Below are 22,096 nucleotides of genomic sequence, written 5' to 3'. Positions count from 1 at the left end.
CCCAATGGGCCCATCAAACTGAATCAATCCTAGACCAACCGACACATCAGGCGAGTGCTTTATCACAGGGTTACATTCTCACATCTTGAATGAATGGAGAAATAGCCCACAGACAGGACTTGGAGTAAAACAGATGGCTGTATTTACTAAGCATTGTGAGATATGTAATTGTAAGCATACCATGAACTTTTCTAACACTCAAAGATCATTTTAAACATTGCAGATAACTTTTGTTAACCTAATGGAACGTAAATGTTTTTATCTTATGTTAACGTATGGAACAGTGGTATAAAAATAATTTTTCAAACTAATATCAAATGAATGTTTGAAGTTAAATGCTTAGTATTTGAATGCTACCAACCGTATCAAGAGAAATATCAGTTTCTGGAGGCTTTGTGACGAAGTATCTCACATCCCGATCATTATCTGCTTGTAACTTCTGCAATATTTGCAAAAGATCTTCATGATGTGGATTCTTTTGCGAGGTGTAGAATTCTGTAAGCAAATCATGGACAAATGGTATAAACAACTCAACAAGACTAGTATACCTGGACCCATATTTTTGAAGCCATCTTAGCGCTACAAAATCATTGTAGGCTGTGATGTCACTACAGCACATGCTGAAGTTATGTCATAACTTAAGATGGTTTTACGATTTCGTAGGTTGAAGATTGCTTCTAACATATGGGACCAGGACTATATTTGGCACTCGCAAATTGCATCTTCTGCACTGTCACAAGTTATGGGTTTTCTCAAGAGTACTAATTCCAGGGTTTTATTTCAAAAATTTGACTTGACACCCATGAATTTGTCTTTGCTTTATAACAGGGAACCAACAGAATCTTCAAATTAAAATTCCCTGTATCTTTCCTGTTGTGTAACAAAAAAAAAGAAAAAAAGTTCCCAGTCTGATATTCATTTGTTTTGTTGTATACAAGGGCCTCCTGCCACCCCAATAACCACACCTTCACTTCCAAATACCATAATCAACATATTGTGACAATATATATATAATGTGAGTACATTTCATCTCGTTAATAATTGTTTTCCCTCCCTCCGGTACTGTTAATATTGTCTAGCCATAAAAACTACCAATGTTCATTGTGGTCCTTTGTGAAAAACATTAGGCCTTGTAAAAGCTACATGCTGAATATAAATATTATGGGTTACAAATATATTAATACTTGTATATAGATACATCTGGTATAATTTTGTACTTCTAGTGTTTTGGGTGCTGTATATAGATCATATAAACATGACATTTTCCTTCATGATACAATTTGATATAGTGAATAGATGATTTGTCACTAAAAATAGATAAAATGTTTTTGAAACATACACTAAAAATCAACTGTAGCTACCGCTCAACACCCTCATTAACCTTCTGAGTACTGCAGGCTCGACGTCACGTCAGTCGACATACTGTACACTGTATACAGTGCATTCCCCAATTCATATTTCCCGCCGTTTTGCACACGACACTCACCGGAAACGAAAATATAATAAAAGAAAAAAGATTTTTTTCTCCAAAATGGTGGCTTTTGTTTTGATTTTTTCAATTGAAAATACCTTGAAATTTTGAGTTCAAAAAGTGGTTTTCAGCAAGTATTTTCGCTTGACAACAATGGCGGCACGTCGCGGTCATTTTCAGGGATCGATAGCTGATTGTGAATGCTAATTTGATAATAAATTTGATAGTTTTACCAACAACGAAAATTACCAAATATTGCAATATGAATCGACGATCGTAGTTCGGGTTTAAAAAAAATATCTGGTCAGAAAACCAGTTATCGGGAATAATGGACATAAATACTGGACAGCTGGTCACAAATGCCCGTAAGTAAACGCAACTTTTTAGAGTTTTTGCCTAATTTTAATCACCGTTAGCCGATCTAAAAATAATAAAAATTACAAAAAAGACATGAATATAATACTTACCAATTCATATATGAACTTTATTTCATGTATTTATAAAAAAAAATAAGTGAATATATGTGAGTAAAAATTATAAACTTGTACTCACTCAACGTGGTTTTTGTTAAAAATTAATCCTCTAAAGGTTAAAAACACAAAGAAATCCAAAACATCAATCTTAGGTTTATTACATTTTTACATGATTTTGTATACATATCCATGTATATACAATATAGGACTCAACAAAATTACCCAATATTTTCCCAGATTCCATTACTCCCAAATAAAGTCCCCTGTATTTTCCCTGAATCAGACCAAAATTTCAAATTCCCTGAATTTTCAAAACCATTTTCTGTTGTTCCTGATCCATGGGTACCCTGTACAAAAATCTGATGATGTCAGTTTCATTTAAAAAATGCTTATTAAGCCAAGTTCTAATTTAAAAGATTAATACTATAGATATACTTATATCTATTTATCTAGTCTGCATTATAAAACATGGGGGAGGGAAAGGGTGTTTGTCAAGTGTTAACCTTTAGACTACTGGATTAATTTTTTTTAACAAAAACCACGTTGAGTGGGTACAAATTTACATTTTTTACTCACATATATTCACTTAAATGTTTTAAAATTAGGCAAAAAAAACGAAAAAGTTGCGTTTACTTAGGGCATTTTTGGCCAGCTATCCAGTATTTATGTCCATTATTCCCGATAACAGTGGTTTTCTGATCCGAATCTTTTTTTAAACCCGAACTACGATTCATATTGCAATATTTGGTAATTTTCATTGTTGGTAAAACGATCAAATTTATTATCAAATTAGCTGTCACAATCGGCTATCGATCCCTGAAAATGACCGTGACGTGCCGCCATTGTTGTCAAGCGAAAATACTTGCCGAAAACCACTTTGAACTCAAAATTTCAGGGTATTTTCAATTGAAAAAATCTAAACAAAAGCCACCATTTTGACAAAAAAACTTTTTTCTTTTATTATATTTCCGTTTCCGGTGAGTGTTGTGTGCAAAACGGCAGGAAAATATGAATTGGGGAATGCACTGTATACAGTGTACAATATGTTGACTGACGTGACGTCGGGCGAGATATCTCGCCTGCAGTAGTCAAAAGGTTAAGTATCATTTTCAAAATAGGTCTTCATACAATTATAAAAAATGGTTATTACTTGCATTCCAATTCAGAAACATATAGAGATTTGTATCAGCTATGTTTGAAGACTGATAATCGGCAACAGTCCTCAACAACTATTAAAGAACCCTTTCCAATATTATGTTGCCATAAAACACAGTTTTATACCTGAAGGCACTATATTCTGAGCAAGGACTCTGGCAGCTGATAGTCTAACGTTTGGTATAGCGTCTGTACCCAGGGCAAGGAGAGGAGGCAAGAGTCCTTGAACAACTATTGAAGGAGGCAGAGAGTTCTCTTCCAAGATAACACGACAGCACTGAGCAAAGCTGTAAAATTAAGAGTTCAGTATATGTATGTATGTATTATTATTAATCTGTAAAACAATGTTATCAGTTTCCTGCAACTACAATACTAATTCAACTTAAACATTTTGTTAGAACATATTTAAAATAATTGATTCTTTATCTAAACACAAGTTGCTACCATGTTTTCGGCTACTCTTTCTGATTAGCAGCAAGGCATCTAATACAGCATCCCAGACAGGATTGTACATACAAAGGCCTTTGTGACACTAGTTGAGGAGCATTGGCTGGAATGAGAAATAGCCCAATGGACATTCTTTATTTTTCTATACTCACTTTTGCCGTCTAAGCCACCGAGAACTCATTGCAAACTGGTCTACTAGATCTCTCACAAGCACCACTGTTAAATTTTCCTCCCCATCTTCATAAAGTCTCCGTAATATTATGCTAATCTATAATGGAAACACAAAACAATGCATGACTTATCTAAACATTCATATCCACAGATGTGTTACAACTACTACTGTTCTAAAGTCTATTTGTGTGGTTGTTTTTTCCCCTTCAAATCACAAATATAAAAGACCATAGGTAAATGGTACCTTGGAAGCCCTTTTTATTTATTTAACATTCAATGAAAAATATTCATTCCTGTGTTGTGGGTTAGACAATCAAAAATCAACACTATTAATTTCAGAAGTAACAACCATTATAACAATGTAACAAAATTGACAGCACAATGACATTCAGTAAAAGTATCGCCCCACTAAACACTTAAAAAACAACAACAAAAAACTTTTTACTAATTATAACAACTGATACATGTTTTCCCACCAAACAAAATACGGAACACTACAATCAAAATGTCTAATTGTGCAGATGCGAATGCCCATGACTAAAATCCCACACAATAAAAGGACATAAAACTGCCCATTTGTCTGGTGCGGAATGCAGTCCAGCGTACTGCTGTGGATACATATACAGAACTTGACATACGTTGTTTTCGGATCTTGTTTATTGCACAAGTTTATTTTGTGCAAGAATATATACAGAGTGATATGTTCTTTTGCAAAATAAACGAGTGCAATAAATGGGAAGTGAAAACAATGTATGTCAAGTTCTGTATTTATTACATACCTTCTTTTAACATTTTGAATTTAATGTCATAACACTTTGTTAAATCTATGACCAAAACTCCTTTCATGGACGTTAAGTATCATACTCTGCGGCAACCTTGTTTAATGTTTCAAATATGATATGACATCATTTGTAAATTATATATGTCAGTAAATAAAAGGAGCTAACTGCAGTAAAAAATAAAAAGGGAATTCCCCATTTAAAAGTTCATGGTTTCAAAATGTCTTTATCACTTAGTAAGATTGAATAGGTATGTAATAATAATTTTAAAAATCCAACAGGATAATGCAGCGGTAAATATAGTACTGTGTGTGACAAAACGTGTCGGGGAAAACACCCGAGTGGATATAAAACCGTACTAGCAACTGCATAAATGGACACACAAAATATGTCCACACCTCATATGCACATGTAACACTCAAAATAATAATGAAATCTCACCAGTCTGAAAGCTATATGTCTCACTTCAGCAACTTTGTCAGATGCCAGATTCATAGCTATTGGTACGAGGTAGCGAGTAATATCATTTGTACTGTAAAGTTCACAGAGTGAAACCAGCTGCCTGTAACACAAATGTAAATATATATATATATATATATATATATATATATATAATATATATATATATATATATATATATATATATATATAAATCGTTTATTTAACGACACAACAAATTTTATTTGAGGAGGGAAGCGCTGTCATCACTTCATGGGCTACTCTTTTCGATTAGCAGGAAGGTATCTTTTATGTGCACCATCCCATAGACAGGATAGCACATACCAGTCTTTGATATACCAGTTGTGGTGCACTGGCTGGAGCGATATATATATATACTCTTCAAAAAAAGAAACGCATAGAGCATATTTTTCATAACATTAATTTTGAAATAACACAATAGTGAATGTTTTAGTATTATCTTATTCTATAGCTAGTGAATATGATATCATGCAATTCTGAAGCGGACAAAACACATGATTTGAAGTCAGCATGTGCAAATTTTTTTTTTGACAATATCCATAATAATGGTTGCAGAGCTCACATTTATCACGTACAAATCATGCACGTACAGCACGTGCACTATCCCTTGACAGAAAATTGAGTTACATTCACACACGCATTATCGATAGTGTCGCTACGTAACGTTGAAATTATGCCCAGGCTGACAGAACCACAACGTAACAACGCAATTGGCCGGATGGAAGCAGGGGAATTGCAATCAACAGTTGCATGTCTTTTCAACACATCTCAGAGTACAATATCTAGGCTTTGGCACCGTTATCAGCAAACTGGAGTATCACGTGACCGCCCCAGAGTTACCACACCGGCGCAAGACCGATACATACGTCTACGACATTTACGTGACATATTCCTAACTGCTTCATCATCAACTTCTGCCATACCTGGGATGCGAAGAATTTCGGACCAGACCGTAAGAAACCGTTTACGTGAAGCCAATATCCGAGCTAGAAGACCAGATAGACGGATAATTTTAACCGTGCAACATAGGCGTATACGGCTTACATGGTGCAGACGTTGTCTGATATGGCGTCGACAGCAGTGGCGAAGAGTGGCTTTCAGCGACGAGTCGCGTTTTTTGCTTCAACGCGCAGACGGCAGAGCTAGTTTACCGACGATGTAACGAGCGTTATGCCAATAATTGTGTGCGGCAGGTGGACAGATATGAGGGGGGGAGTGTTATGGTATGGGCGGACATCACTTACACTGGCAGAACAAACCTTGTACATGTTCCAGGTCATCTAACAGCCCAACGTTACTGCAACGAAATTCTCCAGCGTCATGCCATACCTTTCATCAATGCAGAAAATGTCATCTTCCAGCACGACCACATAGCGCACGTATAACAACACCTTCTGAATCAACACAATGTCGGAGTGATGCCATGGCCTTCAAGATCACCTGATCTTAAACCCATCGAGCACCTGTGGGACGAACTAGATCGACATTTACGGCAACGTAACCCTGCGCCACAAACGCTAACCCAGCTGCTCCAGACTTTGCAACAAACATGGGCTACAATTCCCCAGCCTGTGATTCAAGCATTATTTGATTCCATGCGTAGGAGGTGCCAAGCCGTCATTGCTGCTCATACTCAATATTAATGTCCATGACCGTGACCTTGATACGGTGGCCTAATCCTGTCGATTTCATTCCAAGTGATGATCTGATCATGTTTAACAAGTTTCAATTTTACTGCTCTGGTATTGAGCAAAGATATGATGCTATAAATTTGCAATCCAATCCTAACATATACCAGTTATGCGTTTCTTTTTTTGAAGAGTATATAATAAATGCAAGAAAGACTATTTTAACACGTTTAACCCCTTTTAAACTAGTGTCGTTTTAAACACTTGGTCAAGAGAGGAAACCTGATGCAGAAAAAGTGGGTGAGAATTAGAAAATTTGTTTCTAATTTTCATTATTATTCATACTTACCTAGTGCTAGCACAACAAATATGCTATTCAACCTGAGTCATACCTACACACTGCAGAATTCTCTCCCTTGCCGGATATGCGCAATGCTATCCTTGCACGGGCTACCTGTAACTTCATTCTCGGTTCAAAGTCCACCCACCGAGGGAAAGCCTCATAGGGGTGGGTGGGAGGTATAGTTTGTTGTGCTAGCACTAGGTAAGTATGAATAATAATGAAAATTAGAAACAAATTTTCTAATAGTCTTATTCAACTTACTGTGCTAGCACAACAAATATGCTATAACGGACGTGCAATGACACCGTTAGAGCACGTGAATTCAACATTAATGGGAGGAGGTAAGAAAATAGAGGACTTACCCGTACCCAAAAAGCTCCTTTGAAGTAATGACATGGAGATAGGACGAACCACGACATACGGTAACAAGGAGTCAAAAAACTTTTGGGAATAAAAAAGGGGCTTCTCAAAAGAAAAACTCATCCCCATGAAAAGGAGGAAAAACATCTCCCCAGGGAGAGGAAACGGTAGACAACACTACAAAAAACCCCATCCCTCAGAAAAGAGTGGAGTGTTAAACATGTCCGAAGTGTGAAACGATGGCAGTCGGACGGAAAAGAGGTCGACCCCTTTCCGTTGCCCTGCGCACAGACACGACGTGTTGAGCCGCAATGACTGTCTGGATCCTACGCGTACCGTCAGGACTAACCGCCATATCCCGGAAATAGAAACGGTCAAAAGTGTGCCGTCCTTTCCAAACCCCTGCATTCATGACCTTTATAATATCTAAAGAGTCATGAAAATTCAGGGAAGCAGAAATGGCTCGGATCTCATGTGGTTTAACAGAGAAATTCCGTAACACATGATCACCCGCCATCTCATATGCTAGCTTGATGGTAGCTGCTATCCATCGAGACAAAGCATTTTTTTGACATCACCCGGCCTAATGGTATAAGAAATAAACAATCTCTTTTTACCCTGCCGCCGGTTTTTCGTACGCTGCAAATAATACTTCAATGCTCTCACCGGGCAAAGAAGTCTATCCGAGTTATCAGATGACAGTGTACGAGACAAACTGTGAATGACAGTAGGTGGAAACTCTTCCCCTGGAGACTGGTTTTTAGCAACAAAGATAGGGTCGGTACGTAAAGTGACAGACCCGTCCGAATTGTAATCAACCAAGTCATGCAAAAAAGCATGTATCTCACTGATCCGACGACAAGCTGCCAGTGAAACCAGAAACAGAGTCTTCCACGTCAAGGCACGAAGACTAGCAAACCTCAACGGCTCATAAGGCGCACCCTTAAGAGCATGCAACACCAGAAAGACACTCCATTTCGGAATAATGGAAGGTCGTTCAACCGTGGATTGTAATGATTTAAGTAAATCATGCAACACCAAGTTGGTAGAAAAGTCACGACATCCACACTGTTTAAGAGTAGTGAAAATCGCAGCTCTGTGACTTTTCACTGTCATGACTTTAAGTTTCCTTTCTTGGACCAACGCCAGAAAGTACTCCGCTAAATCGTTGACAGTAGGCGATAAGGGATCGAAATCCCGTGCGTTCGCCCAACGAACCCACATACGCCAGTGACACTGATAAACCGACTCGGTAGATTTGCGCTTTGCTGAAGAGACGAGATGCACAATTCTTGTCGCAAGGAAGCCCTGATAACCTCCACGCGTGAAACCGGAAGACCTCCGGCTTCGGATGCCACACCGTCTGACTCAGTCGCTGGCTGAGTAGATCGGACAACACTGGTAATCGGAACGGGACTGCCACTAACAGTGACAGGAGCTGTGGAAACCAGGGCTGCGCCACCCACAGAGGAGCTATCAACGTCACGTGACAAGGTTCCTGGACCACTTTGGTCAACACCTTGCCGAGTAAGACAGGAGGAGGGAAGGCATAAAAATCCAGTCCCGTCCAATCCATACTTAACGCGTCGTACTCCAACGCCAATGTGTCCGGTACCGGGGACACGAACACCGGCAATTGGTTGTTCAAACCGTGTGGCAAACATGTCCACCTGTGGACTGCCCCACACCCGAAGAACCGCTGCGACCACCCCTTTGTTCAACATCCACTCCGTCTGAACAGGGGTATGTCGACTGAGGGCATCTGCTAACACATTCACCGATGAAGGAATGTGTTTCGCCCACAGAGTGGTCCCTAGTTGGTCGCAGAATTCCAAAATCGCAAGAGCTTTGCGACCCAAAGTCTCCGATTTGGTTCCACCCCAACGATTGAGATATGCCACTACCGACGTATTGTCGCATCTCAACAGAATTCGACGGTGTCGAAGAACACACCGGAAATGAAGACAGGCACGATGCACTGCCTCCATCTCCAAACAGTTGATATGAAGCTTCCTCTCGGAGAGATTCCATACCCCTGAAATGTGTTGATCCAACAGATGCGCCCCGTACCCGTGCAGCGACGCATCCGTGAACAGGATCAGATCCGGAGCAGGGGGTGCAACGGAACCGATAGGGACATGCACTTGTCCGACAGGCACTCCTGTATCGGATGAGTGAACCACGGGCCCAGAGGCACTATCGTGTCCCAATTGTGACCGTCCCACCGTGGGGACAAATGCCACTGGAGTGGTCGTTTGAATCGTCTGAACCGCACGATCAATGAGGCCAGAGATTCGAGGTGGCCCAACACCACGTGGAGAGATCGTACCGTAGTACTTTGCTCCCCCATCAAACGTCGCGCCGACGTTTGGAAATTGTGGATACGCGCATCGGTGGGACGAACCGACGCTACCACAAGATCGAAGACCACTCCGAGATATGTGAAAATCTGAGCCGGCGTTAACTCCGATTTCACCCAATTGGGAATAAAAACCCAATTGGAGGATCGTGTCCAAAACCAACCCGACATTGGTCTGACACTCCTGTTGCGACGAAGCTGGGATCAACCAATCGTCCAGATAGGTATGCATTCGAACCCCTAACAAATGAACATGACCTACCACCGCTTTTACCACACGTGTAAAAGCATGGGGACTCGTCGCCAAACCGAACGGGAGCACACGAAACTCGTACGCTTTCCCGTCGAACAGGAAGCGCAGAAACTTCCAAAACGCCTTGTGCACCGGGACATGGAGGTATGCGTCTTTCAGATCGATCGACACGGCCCACTCCCCAATTTGAAGCAGGTTCCGGACTGAATGAACCGTTTCCATTTTCATGGAAGGAACATCGACGTAGACGTTCAGTGGCTTCAAATTTAGGATTGGTCTCCATTCCCCCCATTTTTCTTCCGGGCGAAGAAAAGATGAGAATAAAATCCCGGAGTGTCCAGACTGACTCTCTGGATGGCCCCTTTGTCGAGAAACTCGGCAATCATACTCTCCACTAAAACGCGCCGATCCGCGGACGGTAACGGCGGCATTCTCGGAGTGGAAGTAAGAGGGGGGCTCGAAGAAAAGGGTATTTTGTAACCGTGTCGAACGACCGACAGAACCCAGGGGTCGAGACCAGGCAGCTTGCACCAATTTCGAAGGAAATGGCGGAGCCTGCCCCCCACGGGTATGGTTGCTAACGGTACCTCCGAAAGCAACTGCCGATCGTTCACGTACCCTCACCCCAACCGCTTACCACCCGTAGGCGCAACGCCCTTGGTGGACTGAGAACGGAACGCAGTACGACGTTTGCGTCCTCGCTTAGCGGAAGACGGGTTGTTACCTGGTTGCCTCCTAGTGTCAGGAACCCTAGGGATCTGAGCCGACTGTAAAAAAGCAGCCTTTTTTACAGGAGGAGGCTTGAACCCCGAAAACGTGGACCGACGTTTACCAGAGGTTGAGGGTCGAGTGTTCGGGACTGGTCGCGACAAATCCTTGTCTAGGACAATATTAAAATCGGGACCGAAAAGTAAATTTTCCCGTACCGAACGTGTACGAAAAAACGTCTTCGCAACGTTTGACGCACTCAAACCCGCCAGGTAATGGTCACGCCGTAACAAAAGACTGTTCGCAAACAATCGGCCAGATAACTGAGCGATATGCTTAGAGGCTTTTGACGCAGCCTCCAAACAGCCTTTCGCCATCGCGGGAAGGCTCTCGACAGCCTTATCCAAGCCAAATAGGAACGTACCTAAATGGTTATTAACCTGGAACATCGACTTAGCCAGCCGTTCGAACGATTCCAGATCCGCGATTGGCAATGACACATGCGGCGATGGGGAACAAGCGGCTCGGACACTAGCGGGAACGACCGCCGGTTGTTCGAGAAAATCCGCCCCCAACGTCTCATAGGAGTCGGCACGAAAAATGTGCGCTCCCGTTAGGATTTTCCCTGTAGGCAGTGCCGTTGGGTACTCATCAACACCCACTCCCAGGATACGATCACTGCCAGTGATCAACACATCAATGTCACAAAGTGAACTGTGCGCCTCCTGTGCAAGTGGTAAACCCGACTCCTCACGAGGAGTGACCAAATTCAAAGAACGGTTCCCGAAGGAGACACCCTTGAATGTAGGCTGGGCCTCAACCTGAGGTATAGCGTCCCCGCATACCTGTCGGACCTGGTCCCTGACAAAAGCCAGAACCGCCGGATAATCGCACTCCTCCTCTACCTCCGAACCGAAGTGAGAGAGAGCTGGGTCAGCGACAGAATCCGGTCCAACCGACGCTTCCTCTGAAGCCAGGTCACTGTCCACTGGATCCCGAAGATCGATATGGACTCCTCCCCCTAATCGAGACGCCCCTGGGGCAGCGTCTCACGAGACGGAAACAATAGGAACCGAACGACAATCCCTAACTGCATCGTCAAACTGCTGTCGAGACGCAGTTTCTGCTGGTTTTGGCGGAAAACCAGGGGGGGGGGGGAGATGGGAGCCGCACCCGTCGGTCCCGTCTGCGAAAGCAATGATCCCAACTGAGGCGAAGCGTTCAAAAATTCCACAAAACTCCGAAACAACGTTTCCTGAAAACCTAACGGTCGTTCCTGCGCCAAGTGCGGAACGGTCGGAGTTTGCGGCCACAGAGTACCCCCAACCGAGGGGTATCTGCGCGAACCTCGTTCTCTATCGAGTAAAGTCGAAGAGGTAGGGACCAAAGACGGTGCAAACTGTGAGGAGATGTCCGTTGCTACCGAAGTCACCGGACCCTTGGGGTAAACATATGCAAACGGAGGACCCAAACGGGATGAGTCCTCCACCCAACGGTAAACATCGGTCGGGATGCCATCAGAGACGGATCCCGGCATCGGAACAACTGGCTCAGTTCGAAGCAAACTGGCAGAACTCTCCTCGGGCCTTGAGAATGCTGAGGTGCCGAAGCGACTGTCAGCAATCGAAGGCAAAGTCGGGGCCACCTGCTCTGCGGACGAAGCAGTGGACCTATGCACAACGGAGTGCATGTGCTCGGTAACCGATGAAGTCGTCAAAACCGGTGCCGCGACGACTCCACCCTGCCCCCCTTCTGTTTGTAAAGGTAACCGTAACGACGATGGCGACGCCCGCGACGAAGCCACACAAACAGAGGAAGGCGCCGTCACTAACGAAGACGGCTCACGTACCACGGTCACAATAGGAGCCCGGGGGGGCGCTCCCGAAGTATCTGTAACTGTACTCGTAACACGGACCGAAGAAGAAACACCCTTGTGTTTCCCCCCTTTCCGGACACTTTTTGAAGTGTCTACAGACTTATGGGACCTACCCACTAAGTCCGACTTGCCGACTACTGCCGAAGCAGACGACAAGATTTTGCTGGTACCCGAAACCTGAGTCTGCGAACCGAACCGACCCCACTGGTCAGGAGACCACGTGGCGCAGATCTCACACTGACGGTCTTGAGAACAAGACCGACAGTCCGGACACAACACGTGTGTGTCTTTACGTCGTAAAGGAAATGGACAACCATCTCGCGCACAAACTTTCCGTGCGCTAGCTGTCAACGAACTCGCGTCGGACATGGTAAATTCAACACAGAATTCCCAACTACCAACCGTATGTCAAGTTCAACCAAAAAAAAAAAAAAAAAAAAAAAATTACAAGTAAAGAAAACTTTTTGCCAAAGCTTAACAGGTGTTAACAGGTGGACTGCAGAATTGAGAATGAAGTTACAGGTAGCCCGTGCAAGGATAGCATTGCGCATATCCGGCAAGGGAGAGAATTCTGCAGTGTGTAGGTATGACTCAGGTTGAATAGCATATTTGTTGTGCTAGCACAGTAAGTTGAATAAGACTATTCCTGCTCCCCTAGAAAGTTTTAGGATGCAAACTGATCACCTTGCAATAAAATTTTAAAAGAATTTCATTTGAAACTATGTGATTGGCTACTGCCAACAAGTTCAATAAACACTATGAATAGTTAGTTGATCGAGATTGGAAAAAATCAGTGTCCATCAAAAGAAATTGATCCAACAACCCTTTGTGCTTCTCTAACAAGTGGTACATTCCACACAAACATGCAACATAATGGTCCTTACTAACAGAAGGGTACACTTGCAGTAAATTATGGCATGGTTTTTTCTTTTCTTTTAAAACAACAAAAGTTCCTCCCACAATCCTGTCTATAAAAGAATTTTCTGTACCATAAAGCTCTTCTTTTTAAATGACAATTTACCAAATTTGTTATATGTGATAAATATTTTTTGCTAATCTTCCAATAAAATAATTTGCGGGTTTTGTAAATTAAGAAAAAGCAACAAAGAATGTAAACACTTACTGTGAAAGCTCTAGTCTAAAACGCCAGTTTCTATGGTTATCAGTTGTCATGAAGTCTTGTATTCTACCTAGGTAACGTCTTCTAACATCAGGTTTTAGTAACTGCAACAAAATTAACCAATAAACAGACATCCAGCAGATTACATTAAACATGCTAAATGTATGAAAAGACCCCACACCACCACCAAACAGAAAATTCTATTTGAATGGGATCTACAAACAAATGGGTTTTTTTTATGTGCAAATTCATTTAATGTCCATGGCACAGATTTGAGTAATATAGCAACATTTCACAAAATAATTGACCAAAAAATATATAAAAAATAATAATAATCTAAAACATAAGAAAATTTACATTACATTTAGATGAGAAACTTTTTAAACTTAAAAACTCAAGTTGGACTCATTGACCAATTTACATAATTTTACCATTTTTACTACCATTTGTGATGGATATTTTTAATTTGTGATATACATTATTCTTAACTGGGATATACACATTTTTAAAATCAATTTTCAAGTTGAATAAAATTCTTGTCCATTGATATTTAAACTATCAAGAAATCACCCTGTACCCTGACAAAGTCAGCTAAGTGCTTCAAAATGCCAATTCGAACTTCATCAAGATCTTTGAGAAATCCTTCAAACACTGGAACTAGATCTTTGTGTGTTATTTCTTCGCCAAGAATAACGGCCATCTCGTGTAATGAGAATGCAAGGGTACGTCTAACTTTCCACTGAAAAGAAGAAAAAGTTTTGATCAAGGTTAAAAAATTACCTTGAAAATACACTGGAAATTTCACAGGGTAACAGGAGTATTCATCAAGAGACAAAAGGTGTGAAAATACGGTATTCGAACAATAACTAAAATGCGTAAGATTTATCTATATTCATGTCAACTAGAGGGAGATGGAGCTTATACACACCAAGATTGGGGGATTGGCTAAGGGTTGAGTTGCGCAATGGTAGTCCCCATTCTGAATGTATGCAAAATATCAGCCAAAACCATATTGTAAATTTTGGACAGAGAATACATAAATTATGGAACAAACAGTGGAAAACCTGTACATGCGATCAAAAATGCACAAAATATTCACCTCTGTAATATAGTATTTGGTGTCTACCATATCCATACACACAAGACAATTTTAAATGTTACCACTTTCTCACTTGCCTGTTATATATAAAAACCTTTCATATTTTTGGACAGTTACACACCAAGTGGAAGTGGTGCTTATAATAGGGGGACAAAATACATGGATTTTTTTTGGTTAATCACATCCACATGCAAGGTCGAATGCAAGTGATCAATTCCCAAAGGTTTACCTCATTTACCTGCATGTCTTGTGCCAGCTTTTCATACAGGTTTTTTATACAGTGCCAGTTCTGCCGTCCCAGGGTATAGGCCACGGCTGGCAAGTTGTATGCACAGTGTCGCGTTATTTCAGTGTCCACAGTCTGCGCACGAGACGCGTCCACCATTCCAAGATAGTTTTCTAGCAGACTTTCGGGTATCACGTCCTGAAAATGTACAAGCTGAAGCAAATAGGTAATATATTGAAAGTCATTGAAACTGTATGCCTTTTCCACCACATTATAGAGCTTATCCAAAGTTTGCTAGTCTCCAGCGTATAGCCTGTTACAAGATATCTTTTATTAAATATATTTTCTTCTTTGGACATGGATAAATTGGTCTGATTAATAACAAATATTAACCATTTGTAAAGGCTATTTCAAAACTATTAAGAAGGCACTATTAAAAAAAATATATAAGAAATTTAATGGAAGACTGGTAAACAAAAACCATCAATAACCTCCTATGTGATCAGTCTAAAACAGCCGTAAATATAGTCTTAGAAAAGAAACCTGCTATTTTTTTCGATTAATAACAAGGGATCTTTTACATGAACAATCCCAGATATGACAGCACACACTAGCCTTTAATATCATATTGCACTGGCTAGAAAAAGAAAAAAAAAAAGACACTTAATCGAACCAGCAAGATTCCTTGAATAACCACACATCAGTTGAGTGCTTTACTTCGGTCCGTTAAAAAAATCACACATGAAATAATTTTGGACAAAACAAATTCAGAAAACACGATTTTACAAGGGACGGGGATTATTGTGAGCTATTAAATTTAAACAAGAACAGTTACCTGGTGGCACTAAAATGAATATAACCTAAAACGTGAAGTAACCCAACACAGCACGAAAGCAGATTAGAAATATTGAGAAAAATTTATTTAGACCATCCGAATGACAAAATAAAAGTATCCCCCCCCACCAAAAACTCCTCGGATTTGGACGATTCACATAAATGACCTAAATGGCTTTCAAATCCGCTGAAGATTGTCATGCCTGTATAATAAATTAATCGTATGAGTTTTACCTGTTGTTGTGCTAATGTTGCATCATCACAAGGACTCTCGTGTGGGGAAATAGATCTGTCACTGTCAATGTAGCCGATACTGCTGGTACTCAAATCTGGAAAACAATCTTTATCTAAAATAATGAAAACATTTTAAATTGTGGTTGAAAGTCTGAAGTGTATGTGTATATATGTATATATATGTATATATATATATATATATATATATATATATATATATATATATATATATATGTATGCGTATGCGTATACATATATACATATATATTTTCAAATCATGAAATTAAGATCTCAAACATGTCATCTTTAATCAACTTTAAATTTTCCTCAAAAGATCTCACAAATTCCTAGAAATAAAATGGACTTTGAAAAAAGATCAGGAAAGCTTTACAGCATCTCGTCAAGTGAGTAATAATAAGCTTTATATGTAAGAATAAGGACAAAAACAGTCCGAGGATGGCACTTAATACAAAGATTACTCATCTCTACCAAAAGTGCCAAGCCCTTTTTTGTCAATGTCATTGACTCTGGACAACTCATACAAATCTGGCCAACACATTCACCAGGGTACATTTTGTTTTTAAAATCTAAACTAGCGTTATTTCTAGTCAATATTGTTTTTTTTTACAGTTTAATGTTTTAAAATTGTGTAGCTCATAGCGAAGCTTGATATGATACTGAACAAAATATTCCTTGATTCACTATATTTGTGTTCTATTCTATTTAATATGACATGCCTACAACTGCTAAGAATCGGTGATAACAAAACCAAAAATGTCATTTACCTTGAGCAATTCCATCCACCACTGCCATAGGCACGTCATTTATCTGTTGACCGAGGATGTGTGTGCTTCCAATATTGTCCACGGTCTCTCCCTCCTCACTGAACGTACTGACACTAGCTGTGTGTATCTTCACCCAGTCTTCCATTCTATCCCCACCGCCTTCATTGCTGCCAGTTTCGACATCACTGCTTCCAGACGTTTGGTCCTCAAATTTAGTTATAACATTGGGGTGATATGGAGCACCATCGACAAGATCAAAATCCACATCCAACGACGGGAACGGTGGTCTCCAGAACTGGAAGGCATTGAAAGTCTGAACTTGATCCCCATCACCGCTTCTGGAACGTGGCTGGTCATTTGACGACTCTGGAGGTGTTGATTCTAGAGGCGTGCCAGCGCCTCCTTTAGTAGCATCGGCGACGGAAGCCGCCAAATCCGTATCTGTGCTTGCAGTTGTATTGTCCGATTCACCAGCATCGGTCTCTGCACTTTCGACAGAAGCAGATTCGGAAGGACCATCACTTACAGCATTAGAAGAGTTTGAATCACATACATTAGTATCACTGTCTTTATCACAGATTTTGTTTCTATTACTGTCAACTTCTTTTATTTCACTTTCTTTCCCTTCCACTGTTGGTTCGTAGAGCAGGTTTTTCTTTTCGGTGTACATTTCTGCTCTTCTCTCCTCAAAAGAAGTGTCATCGGAATTGTCCACGGCCAATATTTCCGAAAAATCGGTTTCAACCAAGTCAGAATCATCACTTATATTAAGGTCCATTATTTCTTCACTTAATTTAAGGTCTGCCATTGTTTCGGTAGACCCTTCACAAGTGTTGTGAAAATTACTCAACTGCTCATCAAAACTATCAATATCACAGCCCAGAGCTTCTTTGGCAGCTTTCCGTATGCTTTCTTCATCCATATCAATCCTAAAAAGAAATAGGGGAAAAAACCAAAAAAAAACCCCCATTATAAACGTGATTGGTTATTAGCAGGGATGCTACAATTTTTCCTACTACACAAGCATTCTGAAAGTACTGCTAAGGCAATACATGTCCCCTACCGGTCCCAACAATTTTTCTTATCTTTTAAATTCAAGGGCCATAACTCTGAAAAGTAGGTAAATTACCATAAAGCGAACTGTAAAGCTATATAAAAAATTTCATCTTGACATTTCCAGGCATTGCAAAAATCATAATTTTCAAATCTCCCAATTTAAAGGGCCTTAATTCTGTAAAAAAAAAAAAAAAAAAAAAAAGAGGGTAAATTGCCACGATAGTCAAATTTGATCTGTAACTGTACATGATAAATCTATATACATTTCAGCTTAATATCTCAAAGCCTTCTAAGAAAAAAAAAAGCCATCTGGAAAAAATTTAGGACAGATGGACAGACGGACGGACAGAGATGAAACCTAGAGTCCCATCCAGTTGGACTAATAAAGACAAATGAACTTGATAAATGGCTAATTCGATGTGAGAGACAAGAGAATAGATGCCATAATATGCACTTAATTTTCTAAGATTTTTTTTGGTTTCTTTTAAAATTTATTTGTATAATTTTGTAAAAACACAAGTGGCACAAAAAACATCAGCACACATAATCCAGTTAACTGTTTATAATGTGCTAAACTGACAATAAATGAACATACCCTTCTGTACCATCAGGATTTCTAAAGAATAAAGATCCATCTTCATTTACAAACAAGCCTGTTGTTCGAGGGTCTGCAAATGTGGAAATAAATGGACCCAACTGTTGAAATGCTGCCATTCGTACCTGCAAACATTAAAATCAACATAGTAATGCTTCTTTTTTAAAATGACTATGTTAACAAATAATTTTAGTGATAAAACAGAATGCATAATTATTATTATTTTTTTGTTTAAACCTAACACATTATATGCAAATGAATAATTATCAATGAATAGTCTCATGGATAAACCCATAAGACAGTTTACCATACCCGACAATATAACAACAGGACCTACACAAATTAGTCATGACAAAACACATGTTCTATCCACATCATCTAAAAGTCACTTATGTTAAAAATTTATTTTAGAAAATTAGTTTGTATACTGCCTTAAAGATCGGTATTTTAATAACCGACGGATAGTGTAATTTATGCAACAATACTTTAAAATAATAGCCTCAGGGCAGTTTTCATTTTATGTTCAATAACAAAAATTAGAGCACCATGATAAAATTGATTACTAAATAAGAATAAAAAATGATCTGTGGATTGAGCAGCATGAAATTTTTCGTACTGTCAACGTCAGCATTCAGTGCACTAAGGCAAGATAGGATGGCAACCACAGCATTTGCAGTCGGTGCCATAGTACAATTCTAACCCTGTAGCCTAAATATAGTATGGCAACCACAGCATTTGCAGTTGGTGCCATAGTACAATTCTAACCCTGTAGCCTAAATATAGTATGGCAACCACAGCATTTGCAGTCGGTGCCATAGTACAATTCTAACCCTGTAGCCTAAATATAGTATGGCAACCACAGCATTTGCAGTCGGTGCCATAGTACAATTCTAACCCTGTAGCCTAAATATAGTATGGCAACCACAGCATTTGCAGTCGGTGCCATAGTACAATTCTAACCCTGTAGCCTAAATATAGTATGGCAACCACAGCATTTGCAGTCGGTGCCATAGTACAATTCTAACCCTGTAGCTTAAACATCCGGAGAAAACTCTTTTGTCTGCCATGTTCTCTCAACTTAATTCCTTTATCCTCTACCAACCTATCAATCATATAGCCCCTCTGTCTTAATTCTATTCCTTTATCCTCTATCAACCCTTGAGCCCCTCTCTCCAATTCTATTCCTTTATCCCCTACCAGCTTATCAACCCTAAAACCCACCCCACCCTCACCCACAACTGACTTACCCATCTAGACTGATCACAGAGCAAATTTACAAAGAGGTTTGCCAACTCGTGTCGGCGGATATCCAGCGAGCACGAACATGACACATTCATGAAGCATTCAGCACACGCTTTGCGCACTCCCCAAACACCATCTTCACAGAGGTAGAAAAACTTTGGCAACTGAAAACAAAATCAGACAATGTTCTAAAAACAAGAGTACCGAAATCAGACAATAGGTTCTAAAAACAAGAGTACCGGTGAGGTAAATGATAAGTCCATCAGAGGTTGATAGAAAACCATAGATATATATACCCCCCCGTGTGGTCCTTAACCAGTGTTCTAGCTAGCAATAAATAGAGGGGCACTGCGCCCTGCCACCGTTTTGTACCGCCCTGCCGTGTTTGTTTCTACACCGCCCCTGATTATCGCCGCCCTGCCCTATTCATTGTCAAACAAAACTACAAAATCTTGCTTTCTTCTCAAAGCGTGTAGTGCTGTTACGAGTCTGAATTCCCAACTAAAAAACATTTGACAATACATTGTTTGGCCAGTTGTGAAAGCTGACAGCAGTAACGTGATATGTTTTTTTCTTTTCTATTGTTAGGCGATATGACTGCAGACGAGAGGACAGGCAGTCTTGCAAAGCTTGAATGCGAAGTAATCCTCACACCATCACGCACATAAGCACATACCACCTAGCAAACACATAGTTGAAAGTAGACCATCATGATAAACTTCGACAGAACATCAAATGCGAAATTTATTTTGATAAGTAAATTTTTGAAAGTAATTGTTGCCTTTGTCTATATTTAGTACATTAGTACAATAATATTGCATACGGCGATGAATGTACCGTTTCATCAAACATCCAAATTTAAGAATAACAAATTTTGAGTTTAGAAATTGATTGTCCCCCTCCCTCCAAAAACGTTTTGTAAATTAAAACCAGCATAGATATTCCTACATATATGATATTTATGAATGTAAAAAAAAATTGATGATATCCAGCACTTGCCTCAAAAATAAGATTTTAGTGTTAAAAATGCCCTACAATTAAATTAGCGCCCTACCCCATCAAAATCCTAGCTAGAACACTGTTAACCATATGTCTGATGCCATATAACCGTAAATAAAATGTGTTGAGTGTGTCATTAAATAAAACATTTTCTTCTGTATGCAAGATATGGTCCGGACAAGAAAAGTTAACAGACAGATGTACATACAACGCCATACCATAATACGACCCATCATAGACAGGCATATAAAAAAGAAATTAACAAACCAATAGCATTTTCTCTTCTGCACTATATTAATCAGGCAAAAGATTTTGTTATTTCTTTTTAGGATTCCGCCAGAATCATAAACATGCTTTTTTATTTATATATATATATATATATATTTTTTTTTTTTTTGAGTCTCATGTTACCCATCCAAAACAAAAATCATGGGATTCACAGCATGGAATCATGATAAATCTGCAGGTAGTAAAATTATAACTTTTACTATTTTTGCCAGATGTTAACTTTCAATGTGTTAAGTATATAAACTTGGGTGTAGATTAGTTGTTTTGGGTTTTTTTTTAAAATCAAAGTATGTGAATATCTGCAGTAAGCAAAAATTACAATCAGGATAATTATTAAAATCATTTCTGAAAAAAAAATTGATGTCAAGAGAAAAACTTTATTTTATTTTAAAACAGAAGAAATAAAACTCACTAAATGTTCTTCAGTATTGTCACAGCCAACCACTGCCGACACTTCCCCGAAGTTTGCAGCACAAACCTAAAATGATTTTAAAAAAAACTAAAAACAAATGTATCAGTAATATTTGTTATTTCATTAAAGTATTCCTAATATCAAACAAAAACCAACCAACCCCCCAACTTGAACACTTGTATAAGGCTACAGGTCAGCCACTGACCTGTAAACTGTCCAGTTTATCAAAAGTAACATTGACATCACTTCAATTTCTCCAATATCATTTTGAAAATTATGCTGCATACAGAAGAAAATGACGATTTGATATTTTTTAAGGACATCAACTGTTTTCGGGTGTCATTAATTTCGAAGGAAATCCTCAAGTCATCTCTCCTCACCCCCTCACACACCCAATTGCGGTTGATAGTGTTCCCAGTAGAAATTCAGAATATACATTCTTACCTTTCTCACATGGAACAATGGATCGGTGCACATTTCTGAAAATCTTGGTAGAAACAGTCGCTCAGTAATGTCCTTTCCAAGCAGTGGTGCCATCTTGCTCATCAACTAAAATATTGTCAAAAAGACAATTATTTCTTGTGTTATGTACAATTCCAATCTCCTCTAAATGATTAGTACTAATTATTTCCACATCCTACCATACAAGGTTTAATAATTATTTGTGGCTAGTAAGTATACAAAATGTGCCATCTGATCAATT

At 39.7% G+C, this 22,096-nt stretch overlaps 1 protein-coding gene across 9 annotated transcripts in view; it reads right to left on the bottom strand.

Annotated features, from left to right (window-relative positions):
- LOC121388461 (serine/threonine-protein phosphatase 4 regulatory subunit 1-like) overlaps window positions 1–22,096 on the bottom strand; it is a 50,481-nt gene that overhangs the window by 1,022 nt on the left and 27,363 nt on the right. For 2 of the 9 annotated variants that reach the window (XM_041519802.1, XM_041519803.1), the window contains exons 7-19: window positions 21,838–21,942; window positions 21,394–21,459; window positions 19,700–19,858; window positions 18,453–18,577; window positions 16,802–17,730; window positions 16,017–16,129; window positions 14,952–15,161; window positions 14,201–14,362; window positions 13,627–13,727; window positions 4,938–5,058; window positions 3,699–3,814; window positions 3,226–3,386; window positions 362–495 (exon numbers count right to left, since the gene is read on the bottom strand). In XM_041519802.1, coding sequence (XP_041375736.1) covers window positions 362–495; window positions 3,226–3,386; window positions 3,699–3,814; window positions 4,938–5,058; window positions 13,627–13,727; window positions 14,201–14,362; window positions 14,952–15,161; window positions 16,017–16,129; window positions 16,802–17,730; window positions 18,453–18,577; window positions 19,700–19,858; window positions 21,394–21,459; window positions 21,838–21,942 — 2,502 coding nt within the window. The remainder of the gene's footprint in view (window positions 1–361; window positions 496–3,225; window positions 3,387–3,698; window positions 3,815–4,937; window positions 5,059–13,626; window positions 13,728–14,200; window positions 14,363–14,951; window positions 15,162–16,016; window positions 16,130–16,801; window positions 17,731–18,452; window positions 18,578–19,699; window positions 19,859–21,393; window positions 21,460–21,837; window positions 21,943–22,096) is intronic. The other 7 variants (XM_041519805.1, XM_041519806.1, XM_041519804.1 and 4 more) reach the window with 7 other exon arrangements.

Source organism: Gigantopelta aegis, chromosome 14 (assembly GCF_016097555.1).
Source record: "Gigantopelta aegis isolate Gae_Host chromosome 14, Gae_host_genome, whole genome shotgun sequence".
In the NCBI taxonomy this organism is placed as follows: Eukaryota; Metazoa; Mollusca; class Gastropoda; order Neomphalida; family Peltospiridae; genus Gigantopelta; species Gigantopelta aegis.
The sequence above is the reverse complement of the archived record's forward strand: the minus strand, read 5'-3'. Positions and strand labels throughout refer to the sequence as shown.